This window comes from Hoplias malabaricus, chromosome 3 (genome assembly GCF_029633855.1).
Source record: "Hoplias malabaricus isolate fHopMal1 chromosome 3, fHopMal1.hap1, whole genome shotgun sequence".
Taxonomy (NCBI): Eukaryota; Metazoa; Chordata; class Actinopteri; order Characiformes; family Erythrinidae; genus Hoplias; species Hoplias malabaricus.
In genome coordinates, this window is record NC_089802.1 from 67,760,047 (window position 1) to 67,773,414 (window position 13,368).

Consider the following 13,368-nt stretch of genomic DNA (forward strand, 5'->3'; position numbering starts at 1 on the left):
TTTAACAGCTCTATATGTTACAAATAACTTAAGAGCCTTTAAAACTATACACAGTCTTATACAAACACACTATACTCTTTATTTAACACTTCAGCAAATTGTAACTATGTGGAGAAGGAAAATTCCAGTATTGAAAACATGCCAGAACAATCCTTGTTCCTCATCTGTATAATAGGATGGATTTACATTGTATAATCTTTAGTAGCCAGTGTGTGAGAAGATTTCGTATGTATACTTCATAGTTCATTAATTTTTTCTTAATAATATACATTTACATTTACAGGATTTAGCAGACACTCTTATCCAGAGCGACTTACAAAAGTGCTCAGTGTTCAGACAGAATGTGTATCTTAGCTAGCACAAATAGGTTTGAGTCCAAACTCCCCTTGAGCTCAGACATTGCCAGAAAGAGGGCTTCTGCTGAAACATAGAAAGAACAAAAATACATGTTAATGTAATATATAAAAATATAAGCTGTCCCATAGTTTTAAGCTGACATGTTTTTAGGGTCTCATTATGCTCTTAGTATTACAAATATGAAGTGCATTACTTGTTTCTTTAAGAGTTACCACTGTGCTACATCTTGATTTTATGCATCAAAAAGTTTCTGCTTCCTATTTCTAAGCTCTGTCAGCTGTGGTAAATGGCTCTAATTTTGATAAGCTTAAGCAAAATCTCAAAATTCCTTCTGCATATTTTGTTTTAAAAAAATGTGGATAATATGATCACTTGCGGGGCGGCACGGTGGAGCAGCAGGCAATGTCGCAGTCACACAGCTCCTAGGACCTGGAGGTTGTGGGTTCAAGTACTGCTCCCAGTGTCTGTATGGGTTTCCTCTGGGTGCTCCGGTGTGTTCCTGCCTTTGACCACAATTATTCCTGATAGGCTCTGGACACTCAAGAAAATAAATGAATGAATTTCTGTGTCCTGAGATGCTATAGATTAAGGATGGTAGTTGATGTACACTTAAATATATTAGAATTTTCATAATATTTTAGTAATAAGTAAATAATACAATTAAAGAAAACATAGATCCCTGAACTCTCTTAGAATCTTTTGCATAATTAACAGGTACTTTGCATCATGAAGGGTTCTTCAGATTAGTATAGAATATGCTATAGATGCTTCTACACTGAACCTGAAGGGTTCTATATGGCACCAAAAACAGTTCTCCAATTACAACAATATTGACACCGTAACAGAAAAACACTATTTGATGCCGTATATTTTCTAAAAGGTTCTATATAGAAACATCTATAGTACATTCTCCACCAATCTGAAGAACCTCTTCATGATGCAAAGATCTCTTAAATCATGCAAAAGGTTCTTTGAATGTAAAGGGTTCTATATAGAACCATTTCCTTTAATAAAGAACCCTTAAAGAAGCATAATTTTTAAGAGTGTATTACATTTATTTTTCTATGTTTTTTGCTCTTCTAACCATGTGTGGCCATTGTGTATGTGTATGTCTATATCTCAGACCAGCAGAGCGCTCAGGGGAGGATGTGGACATTATTCTGTCGAGGTTGAAAGCAGTGAAGGCCTTTGAGAATTTCCACCCCAATCTCCTGCAGCAAATCTGCCAGTGTGGTTTCTATGAATACCTGGAGAAAGGAATCACACGTAAGTTAAAGCTGAGTTTTCAAGCACACTTTTAATCGCTGTCCAGTCGATGTCGCTGCCCAAAATAGTAACTTTACAGGAGACGGAAAAAACCTTCTAAACATAACACACATCAATGTAAAAAGATTTTATTCCAAGTACATTTGGAGCATTTCTATTGGTCCATTCATTATGAAATGTTCACACAGTTTGAAGGATTGGTGCTCTGTTCGCATAATGTAGTATATTAAATGTGACAAAGATAGAGATGCATGGTTTTTACACTGTATGTTTTATATACTGTAAAGTTGAAACAAGTCAAGTTTCTCCACTGAGAGATTTTATATCCCCATAGTGTATCGGCAGGGAGATATTGGCACAAGCTGGTATGCGGTTCTGTCTGGCTCACTTGATGTGAAGGTGTCTGAGACAGCCAACTATCAGGTAAATGTCAAATTCCCCAGAATATTACATGTTTTGTTGCATGTGTGGGTGTTGTCATGTCCCTGAGAGAGCAGGAGACGCTCTTGAAGCTTCATTTACTGTACCTACTGTCCCTTATCAGATCAAGGAAAAGGAATTGCAGAAGAAAGCCTGCAGTTTCTGCTATGGACCTAAACTTACATTTACAGTTTCAAGGGTGGATAAGAAGAAGTTGATAATAAGGTAGCCATTGATGTGATTTGTGCACATGGGCATACTCTCCAGACATTTGTTAAGATAATATTCCTATTTCCTATAGACTAGGAAACTGAAGCAAAAGCTCTGTCACTTTGTAGTGTCACTGTGACATGTGCTCACACAACCACTAAGTCCAGCATCAAAAACATGTGCAAGTAGCACCTTCTTAAAAGTGAGCAATGTCCTAAGCATCAATAATTTTGTATAGCCCTATGACTTTTTATTATGAGGGTAAAAATGTTTTCAAACATTGTTGATCAGTCAGCACGCACTGGGCAGATGACCTAGGTGGAGATTTTCCGTTTTATGGCATGGTATCCCTATTCAATATGGTTTAATCAGTCACGTCACATTTAATTAATCTGTTGGCTGATAACAAATTACGCTCCTTCTGCCTCAAAAGCAATGCTGATTCCAGAACCATTTTGAGTAGAGACTTTTTACACATGCAGTGAAGACATTTAGATCTTAAAAATTCAGATCTAGACCTTAGATCAACCAATAATTAAGCTTCAATAGAGCAATTGAATGCAGCGTTTAATCGCATTTAACAAATAAATATCATTTATATATTCAAAATTCAGATTCAAATGCTTAGGTTGGATATTTAGCTCCATATATAATTTTCTGTTATTTCTAGAAAGAAAAGAAATATGATACAGAATTGAGAACTTAATAAACAATCAGTTACCAGCTTCAGTAGGGACAGCACATATGGAGTAGCAGTGTGTGAGTTATAAACTAGTTATATCAAGTGTTTGCATTTAATATTGAACACACAAGTTTAACTCTAGGTCACAATGTTCAGAAGAGCCATTACGTGCCTGTGATACAGATCTCGACTGTCCGACATCAAAACTCAAAGCTTATTCCCCCTTTTGGCAATGACACAGAATCCATATAAAACACTGCATTGCGATTCCAACTCTCTCCCTACTAGGACCGTCAGTCATGAATATTCACTTTTTCTTCTCTTTTTTTCTGTTTGAACATGTGTAGTTTAATGCCTCAGTAATAAAATATTCACTCTGTTGTTGTAGCTGTGTGTGAGGCATTGTTTCTTTAAGCGCACCGCAGGGTATTCTGCTGCCACAGTGAAGCACTGATCAAATCAGCATGAAGCTCATGGACTGGATGTCTCAGTGCTTTTTTCAGGGCAGCGGAGAAACACAGCTGTGCTGAGCTTAAAAACGTGGAATATAAAATTGCATGTTGTTGCTAAAATTACCTATGTTTCTTGCTCTTGAAGATTATATTACAACAGCCTGGCACCGCTAAAGACCTCAAACCAACCTCAGAGGTATTAGGGCAATTGAGAAATTATTCTGGGAAAGATTTTATATTCTACACAGTATTTGCTACATCTAGTTACTTTCAGAATAATTATTATTATTATTTTATTTATATTATATTTGTGGGGTTTTTTTTATCTGTGTAATGTGTAATACAAAACACTTGCTTGAACATACAATACTTGTATGTGTTTAATTTTTTAGGTTTAGTATGAGTATTTGTATGAAGTGTTTGCTGTGTGTCCATTTTGTGATGCCCTTTTTTAAGGCAGTGACTTTCTCAAAGATATCATTAATTAATTTAAATAAATTGAAGAAAGATGATTCTGCAGATTAGCTCACACTGTGATTCAGATTTGACTCTGTGTTACTCTCTCTCTGTAGGATGCTGTCACTATCTGTACGCTGGGAATAGGCACAGCATTTGGCGAGTCAATCCTAGACAACACTCCACGACATGCCACAATTGTTAGCCGAGAGAATAGTGAACTCCTACGCATTGAACAGAGAGAGTTCAAGACCCTGTGGGAGGTGTGTATGCGGGGTCTTTCCGTCTTACTATTGCCATATGTGTGTTTGTGGATCGTTCAGTTCACGTCTGCTTGAGGCGTATGGCCATAAAATGTCTACCTGCACTGAAGTGCCATTGATGTCCACGCGAGGGCGCCATGATATTTTTTGCCGTTATAAACAAATACATTTCAGCTGCTCAGGGTGGTGTCTCACAAAGCACGATTTTTTTCACTTAAGATAATGTAAGCCAAAAGTGAGACAGTGAATACGAATAATTTTATACAATATAATATAAAAATGTATAATTATGAATATATATATTAAAAATATATATGAATATATTAAATATATATTTTTTTATAATTATACATTTGGATTAGGGTTCATTTAAAGATGTAAATCTGGTATATTTATAAGAGAAAAAACTGAAGTGGTGAAACTTAAAGTCAGAATTTGATATTTAATCTGACTCTGAAAAATCTGATTATAAGCAACCACCAGCTATTTTGGTTTTCATGTTTTTGTTTGTTTGTTTGTTTGTTTTCTTTTTGGGAATTGAGTCTGAATGTAATATACAAGCCAGGAAATATTCATATCAAAGACTCCCCTGTATTCACATATATTTCCTCTTATTTCCCCTCATTTCACATTTGGCACTATAAGCAGTCACTTGTTGTGCCATATTCAGTAGTGCATTGTTTTTGGTTGCTGCATTTTAAACTCCAGTAAACCCATAATGCACTGCAATAAGTAGTGTACAAAAGTGGATAGCAGATACCCATAATACACTGCATTGTTTGGGTTGAAGATTCACATGTTTAGCTAAGGAGGGCTACAGAGAACAGCAGTGAAAACCTTCCCACAGACCTGTAAATGTAAGTAGTGGGTATATTGAATATAATACTTATATTTTCCTTTCTCACTGGTTATAGGAGACTAGTGGCTTGATGTTTATAGAGTTTATGGTTCACACTAATGAGCAAACCTGCATGAGGTAGTGTGTAAATGAACTTTCATGAGGCTGCTCTGATTAAGCATTTGTTAAGCATTAAGCTGGAGTGTATTTAATGGTTTTCTTCTTGGACAGATTCTGTAGAGGTTCTTTAAGCATAATTTGGTCAGCGTATTTTTGTAGTTCCCAATTCCCAATTGCAAATGTTTATGTTATATTTAATAATTAGACAATGTTTTTGTATTCATATCAACTTTGTGAAGTACCAGGTTTATATAATTTCAGACAATTTAGACACTTGTTTTGCCATGTGGAGCCAAAATGAATTACACACAGATGACAAACAAGTCAGCCATACATATTTTGTATACATAGTTTGTCAGTGGATCCCAATCATATTCAGAATCTTTAAAAAAAATGTTTTTGGTTAAAAACATTTTTTTTCCAGCCCCTTCACTGTTGTCAGTGTTGGCAGGGCTCAAACATGCCTCATTTATTTTGTATTGGTGCAAACCCCCTGCAATAGTTTCACTCTCCACTTTGAGAAATTCTGGCTTAAGTAATTAGTGTTATTTAGGAATTCCTCTTTTGTTGAAGTTTCTAAAGGGGTCCATCATTTTAGTAGTGTCTAACTTTTGACTCATTCATCCTCATTCATTCATTATCTGTAAGCACTTATCCAGTTTATGGTCGCGGTGGGTCCAGAGCCTACCTGGAATCATTGGGCGCACGGCAGGAATACACCCTGGAGAGGGCACCAGTCCTTCATAGGGCAACACAGACACACACACATTCACACCTATGACACTTTTGAGTCGCCAATCGACCTACCAACGTGTATTTTTGGACTGTGGGAGGAAACCGGAGCACCCGGAAGAAACCCACACGGACACGGGGAGAACACACCAACTCCTCACAGACAGTCACCTGGAGCAGGAATCGAACCCACAACCTCCAGGTCCCTGGAACTGTGTGACTGCGACACTACCTGCTGCGCCACTGTGCCGCCCTAACTTTTGACTATTATTATAAATGAATAATAACAGGATGTGAGGCAGCACGATGGTGTTACAGAGAGGATCTTTGTCACACAGCTCCAGGGTTCTGGGCTGTGGGTTTGAGCCCTGCCCCTGGTGACTGTTTGTGAGGAGTTTGGTGTAATCCCCTTATGTCTGCATGGGTTTTCTTCAGGTGCTCCAGCTTCCTCGCACAGTCCAAAAACACACATTGATAGGTGAACTGGTCATGAAAAAATGTCTATAGTTGTGAGAGTGTGTAATTGTGTGTGATGTCACTTTGATGGACTGGCGCACCCCTGTCAAGGGCGTGTTCCTGGCTTGCACTGAGTGATTCCGAATAGGATCTGGACCCACTGAGACCATGAACTGGAAAAGCGGTTACAGAAAATGAATCAATTAATGATTTATTGGTCAGCCTGTATGCTCACTTCTCTTTTCAAGATAGGCACTGCCTTCTCTGACAACTTCAGCTTCATTCACACTCCATATATAGCTTATTATACATCTCTCCTGTCATATATACATCTCCAGTCATATATAAAAAAAAACCACACACACATGTACACGTTTACAACATAAAAGACTATTTTTACTGAAGTGGAATTTCCACTGTCATGTAGTTTTACTAATACTTTGTAGACCTTCAACACATTTATGTTCATAAAAGACAACACCCCCCCCCCCCCCCCAACTTCCCACCCTCCGGGTGTTCTTTTCATTCTTAAGCATGATTGTGTCATCTTTTTAAGATGTCTCTTTTTTACATTTACTTCGTCATAATAAGATGTGCATCATTGTCTCTAAGAAAATGTATACTGCATGTAGAGGCCTTTGAAGTGTGTGAAACAAAAAGAGCAGCAAACAGTGGAACAAGGACACATAAAAAGAAAATAAAAACAGGAAGTGCTAGCATTATATTATAGTGTAGGGTTGTGCTCGTGGGTCATTGTGTGCTTGTTGTGTGTACTGCCCAGAGCCATTCATTATAAAACACTCACTAGCTTTATAGTCTATTTGTAGCCCATTCCATTGTAAGGCATTTCATATTTTCTGTAAGATATTTTTCTTGTTTATATAGGTGATATTAGTTATTGTTTGATCTACTGTGACCCCCAAAAATACTGGGAATCCTGGTGAACATGAGCAAAACAGGATATAAAAGCTTTTTTTGCTGCATATGCTGTTGATCTTTTGTTTAAATTATTTACAAAAATCTAACCTTCTTTTAAAATATAATAACCAATAGAAGGAAATAAAATTGTATTATTATATAAATATTTTTCTCAAATCTATGTGTGCAACAAATGTTAATAATGTTAAAAGATAGCTTTTTTCAGGTACTATGGCAAGCATTTAGAATATGTTAAGAACATACCCAGAAGAGGACGTACCTGACTGATCACTGCTGGTCTCAGATCCCTTACCATGTATCCTTCAGAGTAAGCGTAAGAAGAGCCAGAGCTTTTGAGGCTTTGTTTTCTGTCAGTAACGGTTCTTCAAAAAAATGTAGATATTTAGTAATATTTCAGTGAAAAATCTAAATGTCAGATATTTATGGGGGGTTTACAAAAATATGTTCAACATACTGATGTATTTATCAGTGTCTACTGCTCGTTTGTGAAGCAGATGTCAGAGAAGAGCCCGGCACCAGTGTTGTTATTGCTGCATATGTGAGCACTATCACCTCTTACTCTCAGTTTATAGATGACCATATGTGCCTTCTTTGCATGTTTTGTTCTATTACATCTACACACGCGTGCACGCACACACACACACACACACACACACACACAAACATATGTGACTCATTTGTTCGCTTGCACATATGCAGCCTGCTGGTTTGATGCTTATCAGTCAGTGAGGGAAATGTTGATTTGGTTTTCCACACAGACATTTTACTACATGAATTATAAATCAATCTAATGAAGCAAATGGTCTCTCTCTGTCTCTGTCTCTCTCTCTCTCTCTCTCTCTCTCTCTCTCTCTCTCTCTCTGTCTCTCTGTCTCTCTCTCTCTCTCTCTCTCTCTCTCTCTCTCTCTCTCTCTCTATTTTAAATAAATTGATTAAATGATTAATCCTCTAGGGCAGTGGTTCCCAAAAAATTGGGAGTTATTTTAAGGGAAAAGAAATTAGAGTGGAGTCTCACACAAAAAGACATGCATGTGTGTGTATGTGGAGGGGGGGAGGGGGTACAAAAACATACTTAATTATAAAAGAATTTTCGAATAATAATTTGTCCAATACACAGCCACACATTTCCAATTTGATACAAACATTAAAAATTAATGGCTGGATTATTTGTAAATATTTAATATATTCATATTTCTTCTCTACATAAGTGTTTTCTCGCCACGCAGTTCACTCCAATTTAGTGAATTGTGCTAAATATTCAGGGTTATATTAAAGTCATATTGAATTCATACTAGGACATGTTTATTAACACACAACATATAGTAGCAAGTTTGTCCAGAATATTCTTTTATATTTTAACTAGACAGATGTTGGTGTATGTAGGACAACAATGACATATATAAATAAATAAACCAACAAAATACATGGGTCATGAAAAAGAGCACAGTAATTATTTGAATTTGTTTTCAAATGTATAACGTAGCAATGTGGAAATATATAAATAATCAACATTTTAATGCTAAAATTCAGTTTACCTGCTGTTGTATAATGGAAAACGTTTCTTCTGCAATGACTGAAAATGCTTGAAAGTGGGCGTGGCTCGGTCCCAGGTGAGGTTTCAGAGCACCTGTCAGTCCGAAATCTGTGACCTTTGGAAATTTAAGGTGAATGCCTTCTCCTAAGACCTAAGCAGGAGCATATGATGGATCCCACAAGCAAATTTTTAAGGTTCTTATCAGATAAATCCACAAAAACAACAACATAAAACGAAAGCAAATCTGGCAAAATACAAATGACTGAATAACTGCAAAGAATAATAAAGTAATTGAGTATCTTTTAAAAATATATATTTGATATATCTTTTTTCTGTTTGGCATTCACAACATATATTTTCTCCTCTTGACTTGATTTTGTTTGCAACTCCATAGAGGCACTGCAGCAAAAGTTTGGGAACTGCCCTATGGTGTGAGTGCAGCTGAGAACATCTTCGTAGTCCTCATTAAACTACCACAGAGAATATCAGAATCCTTAATACATTTACTCTGATAGAGTTACATGTGTTTCCACAGTGCTGCTTAAAAGTATTTGACGCATCCTCCTCAGTTAAAGGAACATAATTCTCACATGTTAGAAATGTCTGGTAGGGGAACTGTGTGGGGTCTTGGTAGGTCCATGTTCAAAGATTGGAGTTGTTTTAGGACCAGCCTTTCCGAGGTCTTCTTTATGACATGACTTGAGAGAAACAAGTTTGTAGATTGTGTCCTGTCCTGATAGTGAGAAAACAGATAATACAATTTTATAGCTGGCTGTCAGGTGTAGACAGAAATGGGCGTGAGGGGTGGATAGTGAGGGTTGATGGGAAAAAAAAAACACAACATATTTACTTAATTGCATAGGGTTGACAGTAATGGAACATACCCTGTATGTTAGTTACACTGGTATTATATTGGACTCACACCACAGTAATGTACTTTGTGTGTCTGTGTGTGTTTGTATGAAAGTATATTATGTTTATTTTGCCATTTTAATTAATAGAAGTTGAAATATGCTACAGTTTCCTTCACATACAACACTACATTGGCTATCCATTAGGGAATGTGCTGTTTATTATTCCTTTATGCAGACATATGTGAAAATCATTATTATGATGAGGGCTGCTGTTAGTCGTCATAATTTATCATGTGTTTATAGTGCACTAAAAGCATGTCTAATGTGCTGAGGTGCAAAGAGAGGAAGACCTTCAATATGAGGCTAGCCCAGCTCTTTTAAAAGACGAACAAGCCCATTTTAATGCACTAAATTTGATTTCTTTGTTCCTGATTGTCACGTGCAGACACACACACACACACACACACACACACACACACACAGACACACACACTTAGCTGTCTGTCTGCTCTGTGTAAATACAATTTACATCCTCAATAATTCATGAGACTGCCAGCTCTCAAGAGCCTTTTAGCAGCCCATGCTTCTCGCTTTCTCATTCATTCATCTCACTCTTTCTTCCTCCCTCTCTCTTTCCCTCACACACAAACACACACATTCAAACACATGCGCACATACACTGATCTTAAGGCTCTTATACACCCCATCTCACATCCCCCCCCCCCCTCTCTCTCTCTCTTTCTGTCTGTCTGTCTCTCTCTCACTCTCTCTCTCTCTCTCTCTCTCTCTCTCTCTCTTTCTGTCTGTCTGTCTCTCTCTCACTCTCTCTCTCTCTCTCTCTCTCTCTCTCTCTCTCTCTCTCTCACACACACACACATTCTCTCTTTCCACCCCTCACAGTACAAGTGTTGTGTGGTTGGGATCAGCTCCCTGATTGGCTTATAGCAGTCATCTGGCAGTGCCTGGAGTCCAGTCTCTCACACACACACACACACACACACACACACACACACACACACACACATAAACACACACACACACACACACAAACCAAGTACGAGTGGCTGGAAGTAGATTTTCCTCATTTGAGCATCTATGTATCCTCTGAGAGATAGGACATTTCTGAGCTTGTAACAGATGATGGTGGTGTGTTTTGGAAGAGCCGAGAGTCTCTTTTTTAAAAGAAACTGTCAGACTTTTCTACAAAATCAGTTCCTGGGTAAGTCTTGCCTGGGTAATTTTTTTCACCTGCTCTTCTGTTGTTTTGCAACAAATGGAGTTTAGTGTTTGCTTGGTAATTTAGCATCCATACTGGTGTTCTGATATCTGCATTACAATGTAATACTGATTTTTTTTATGTAATAGATTGTAGAAATTAGGATATTTTGTTTACTGGATGCTTCAGGTTGTTTATTTAAGTCATATTTCATATTCAGATTACAGCCAAAATTATTTTATATTTCTGTGTGGCATCCATTTCAAATAATGGGTGAGGTTGAGTTAATCAAAGCAAACTTGAGTTCTGTATCTTTCCTATTACCAACTGAAATATCAGGTCATATATTAATAATGTAATATATAGCGATACTGAATTTTGCTGAATATTGTGCACCATTTGCTGGTCCGGCAGGCATTGAATTAATGTTCAAAATTTGGAATTTGCTTTAAATTAATTTTTATTTTATTTACCTTGCAGGCAAATGGTACATGTTTTTCATGTCCAATTTATTCAAAACTGTCTGCCTGAGGATTTATTTGTTACTTTGGGATGCTATATGTAATTATAATTTAACTCCATGCTGTCTTTTTAGAAAATATATAGATCTCTTGAACATTGTGGTCATTGTGTGTTGTAATCATTCATACAATTGTTTGCATTTACATGCACTCAAAATTCTAATGTGCTAGAATATTGTATTATTTCTGACAACACACTGTTATATTCTTGAAAAAACTGATTCCAAATTTGTGAACACCAACAACAAATATATTTATAAAAATGTATATATTGTAACAGACTCTTATTATATAGGGATATAATGTTTAAATTAAAATTCAGTTCTGTTTCATTTACAGAGCACTTGTTGCATCTGGTGTTGTCATAAAGCAGCTTTACAAGATTTTAGGTCATAGCCTCAGGAGAGATACCCGAGGCGAATATGGCAAAGAAAAACTCCCTCACAACATGACAACCAAACCTTTAGAGGAACCAAGACCTCCTCTATGCAACACTAGAGCAAAAACAATCATTTGTTGCATTAAGTGTACATCATACATAATATGAATATGTCATTCTATAAGCATATTAAGAACAATGTTGGTAAAGTATCGTACTAGGGAAATGAACAAAGAGTAGAGCTAGTTAAAATAAAACCCCCGTCTCATCCCCAGTCAGTCAGTGGGCATGAAAGTGAGACAATCTGAGACATGCTGATGGCTTCATGAGAGGGCAGCAGGAACCCCCAAATCTTGAGGTTTATTCTGGGGTGTGTAGGTGCTGTGTCATTGTCAAAGCCTGTTGGATGTCAAGCAGGGACAGCTCAGTCCACACTATCTTTCTCCAATTATCATATAAGAGAGGACAGGCAGCTTGGCAGAGAAACATGCAGATAGTTAGTTTTGATATTCTGGGCATGATAAAAAGGGTTAGTGTAGAAGTTGTAGCTCTGGCACACCTACAACAGCATAACTAAAAAGGTATCACCAGAAAAGGCAGCAAAGCTCTGAAGCCTTTCTGAGATATCAACACCGCTCTGCTTCATGTGAACATATAAAGGAGCAGGACGACAGCACGGACATTGCAGATTACAAGAAATCTCTATGTCCATGAACCCCTAGATCTACACTTTTTGTCTAATAGGAATCTTATTACAAACACTCAACTAAATAAATAGGTTTTTATCCTAGATTTAAGATATGAGAATGTTTGTAAGTCTCAAATATGTCCTGGAAGGTTATTCCAATGATTGGGGGTTTTATATGAACATACTTTCCCTCGTACAGTAGGTTTAGTCATTCTAGGCACAAACAGGCAGTTGGGTTTTATGATATTTTATGATATATGAAGACACAATATTTCGTTAGTCAAAATAAGATTACTCAAGTGCTCAGGGCAAGGCTGTTTAGAGCTTTATATGTCCGTAGCAGTATTCTGTGATCTGTTGACTGGCTGCATGTAATCCTGCGAGTACAATGCTAACACGGTCAGACTTGCTAGTTCATAAGAAATATGGCTGTGTCAGGAACGAGGGGCGGATTGAGGGAGGCGGACGCATTCGCTAAAACACGGGATAATTTAATATAAACAAAACAACGATACTTAAACAGGACACAAACAAACAAGGAGCCAAACAAGCTAAATAAAACAAAGGAAACTGGACAGGGAGAACAGGACAGACGGACGAAAAGCGACACGACGAAAAAGGAGAAGAAACGGGGAAACTCTAGAGACAGACGGACAGACTAAATAACATGACCAACTAAACACAGGATAAAGGGGAAATGTAAGACAAACGGATGAGAGACAAGAGGGCTTAAATACTCACACAAACGAGACACACCTGGACAGATAACGAGGACGGGTAACACATGACACGGACGAGGAGGCGGAACAAAGGCGGAGACTCGAACATAAACAAAACAGAGCCATGTGCAAATAAAGCACATGGCAGGGACAACAGACTGACAGGACGAAGGCGTGACAGATGCCCCCCCCAAGAACGCGCAACTCCCGGGCGCGTACTCCTAAACCCCCCAGGAGCTGGCACAGGAGAGGGCACGGAAAACAAG

General features: G+C 37.6%; 1 protein-coding gene across 5 annotated transcripts in view; it reads left to right on the top strand.

Annotated features, from left to right (window-relative positions):
• rapgef4b (Rap guanine nucleotide exchange factor 4b) overlaps positions 1 to 13,368 on the top strand; it is a 44,269-nt gene that overhangs the window by 4,344 nt on the left and 26,557 nt on the right. For 4 of the 5 annotated variants that reach the window (XM_066664365.1, XM_066664367.1, XM_066664366.1 and 1 more), the window contains exons 2-4: positions 1,481 to 1,623; positions 1,958 to 2,046; positions 3,960 to 4,106. In XM_066664365.1, the coding sequence (XP_066520462.1) occupies positions 1,481 to 1,623; positions 1,958 to 2,046; positions 3,960 to 4,106 (379 nt within the window). Of the gene's footprint in view, positions 1 to 1,480; positions 1,624 to 1,957; positions 2,047 to 3,959; positions 4,107 to 10,724; positions 10,799 to 13,368 lie in introns of those variants that run through there. The other variant, XM_066664369.1, reaches the window with a different exon arrangement.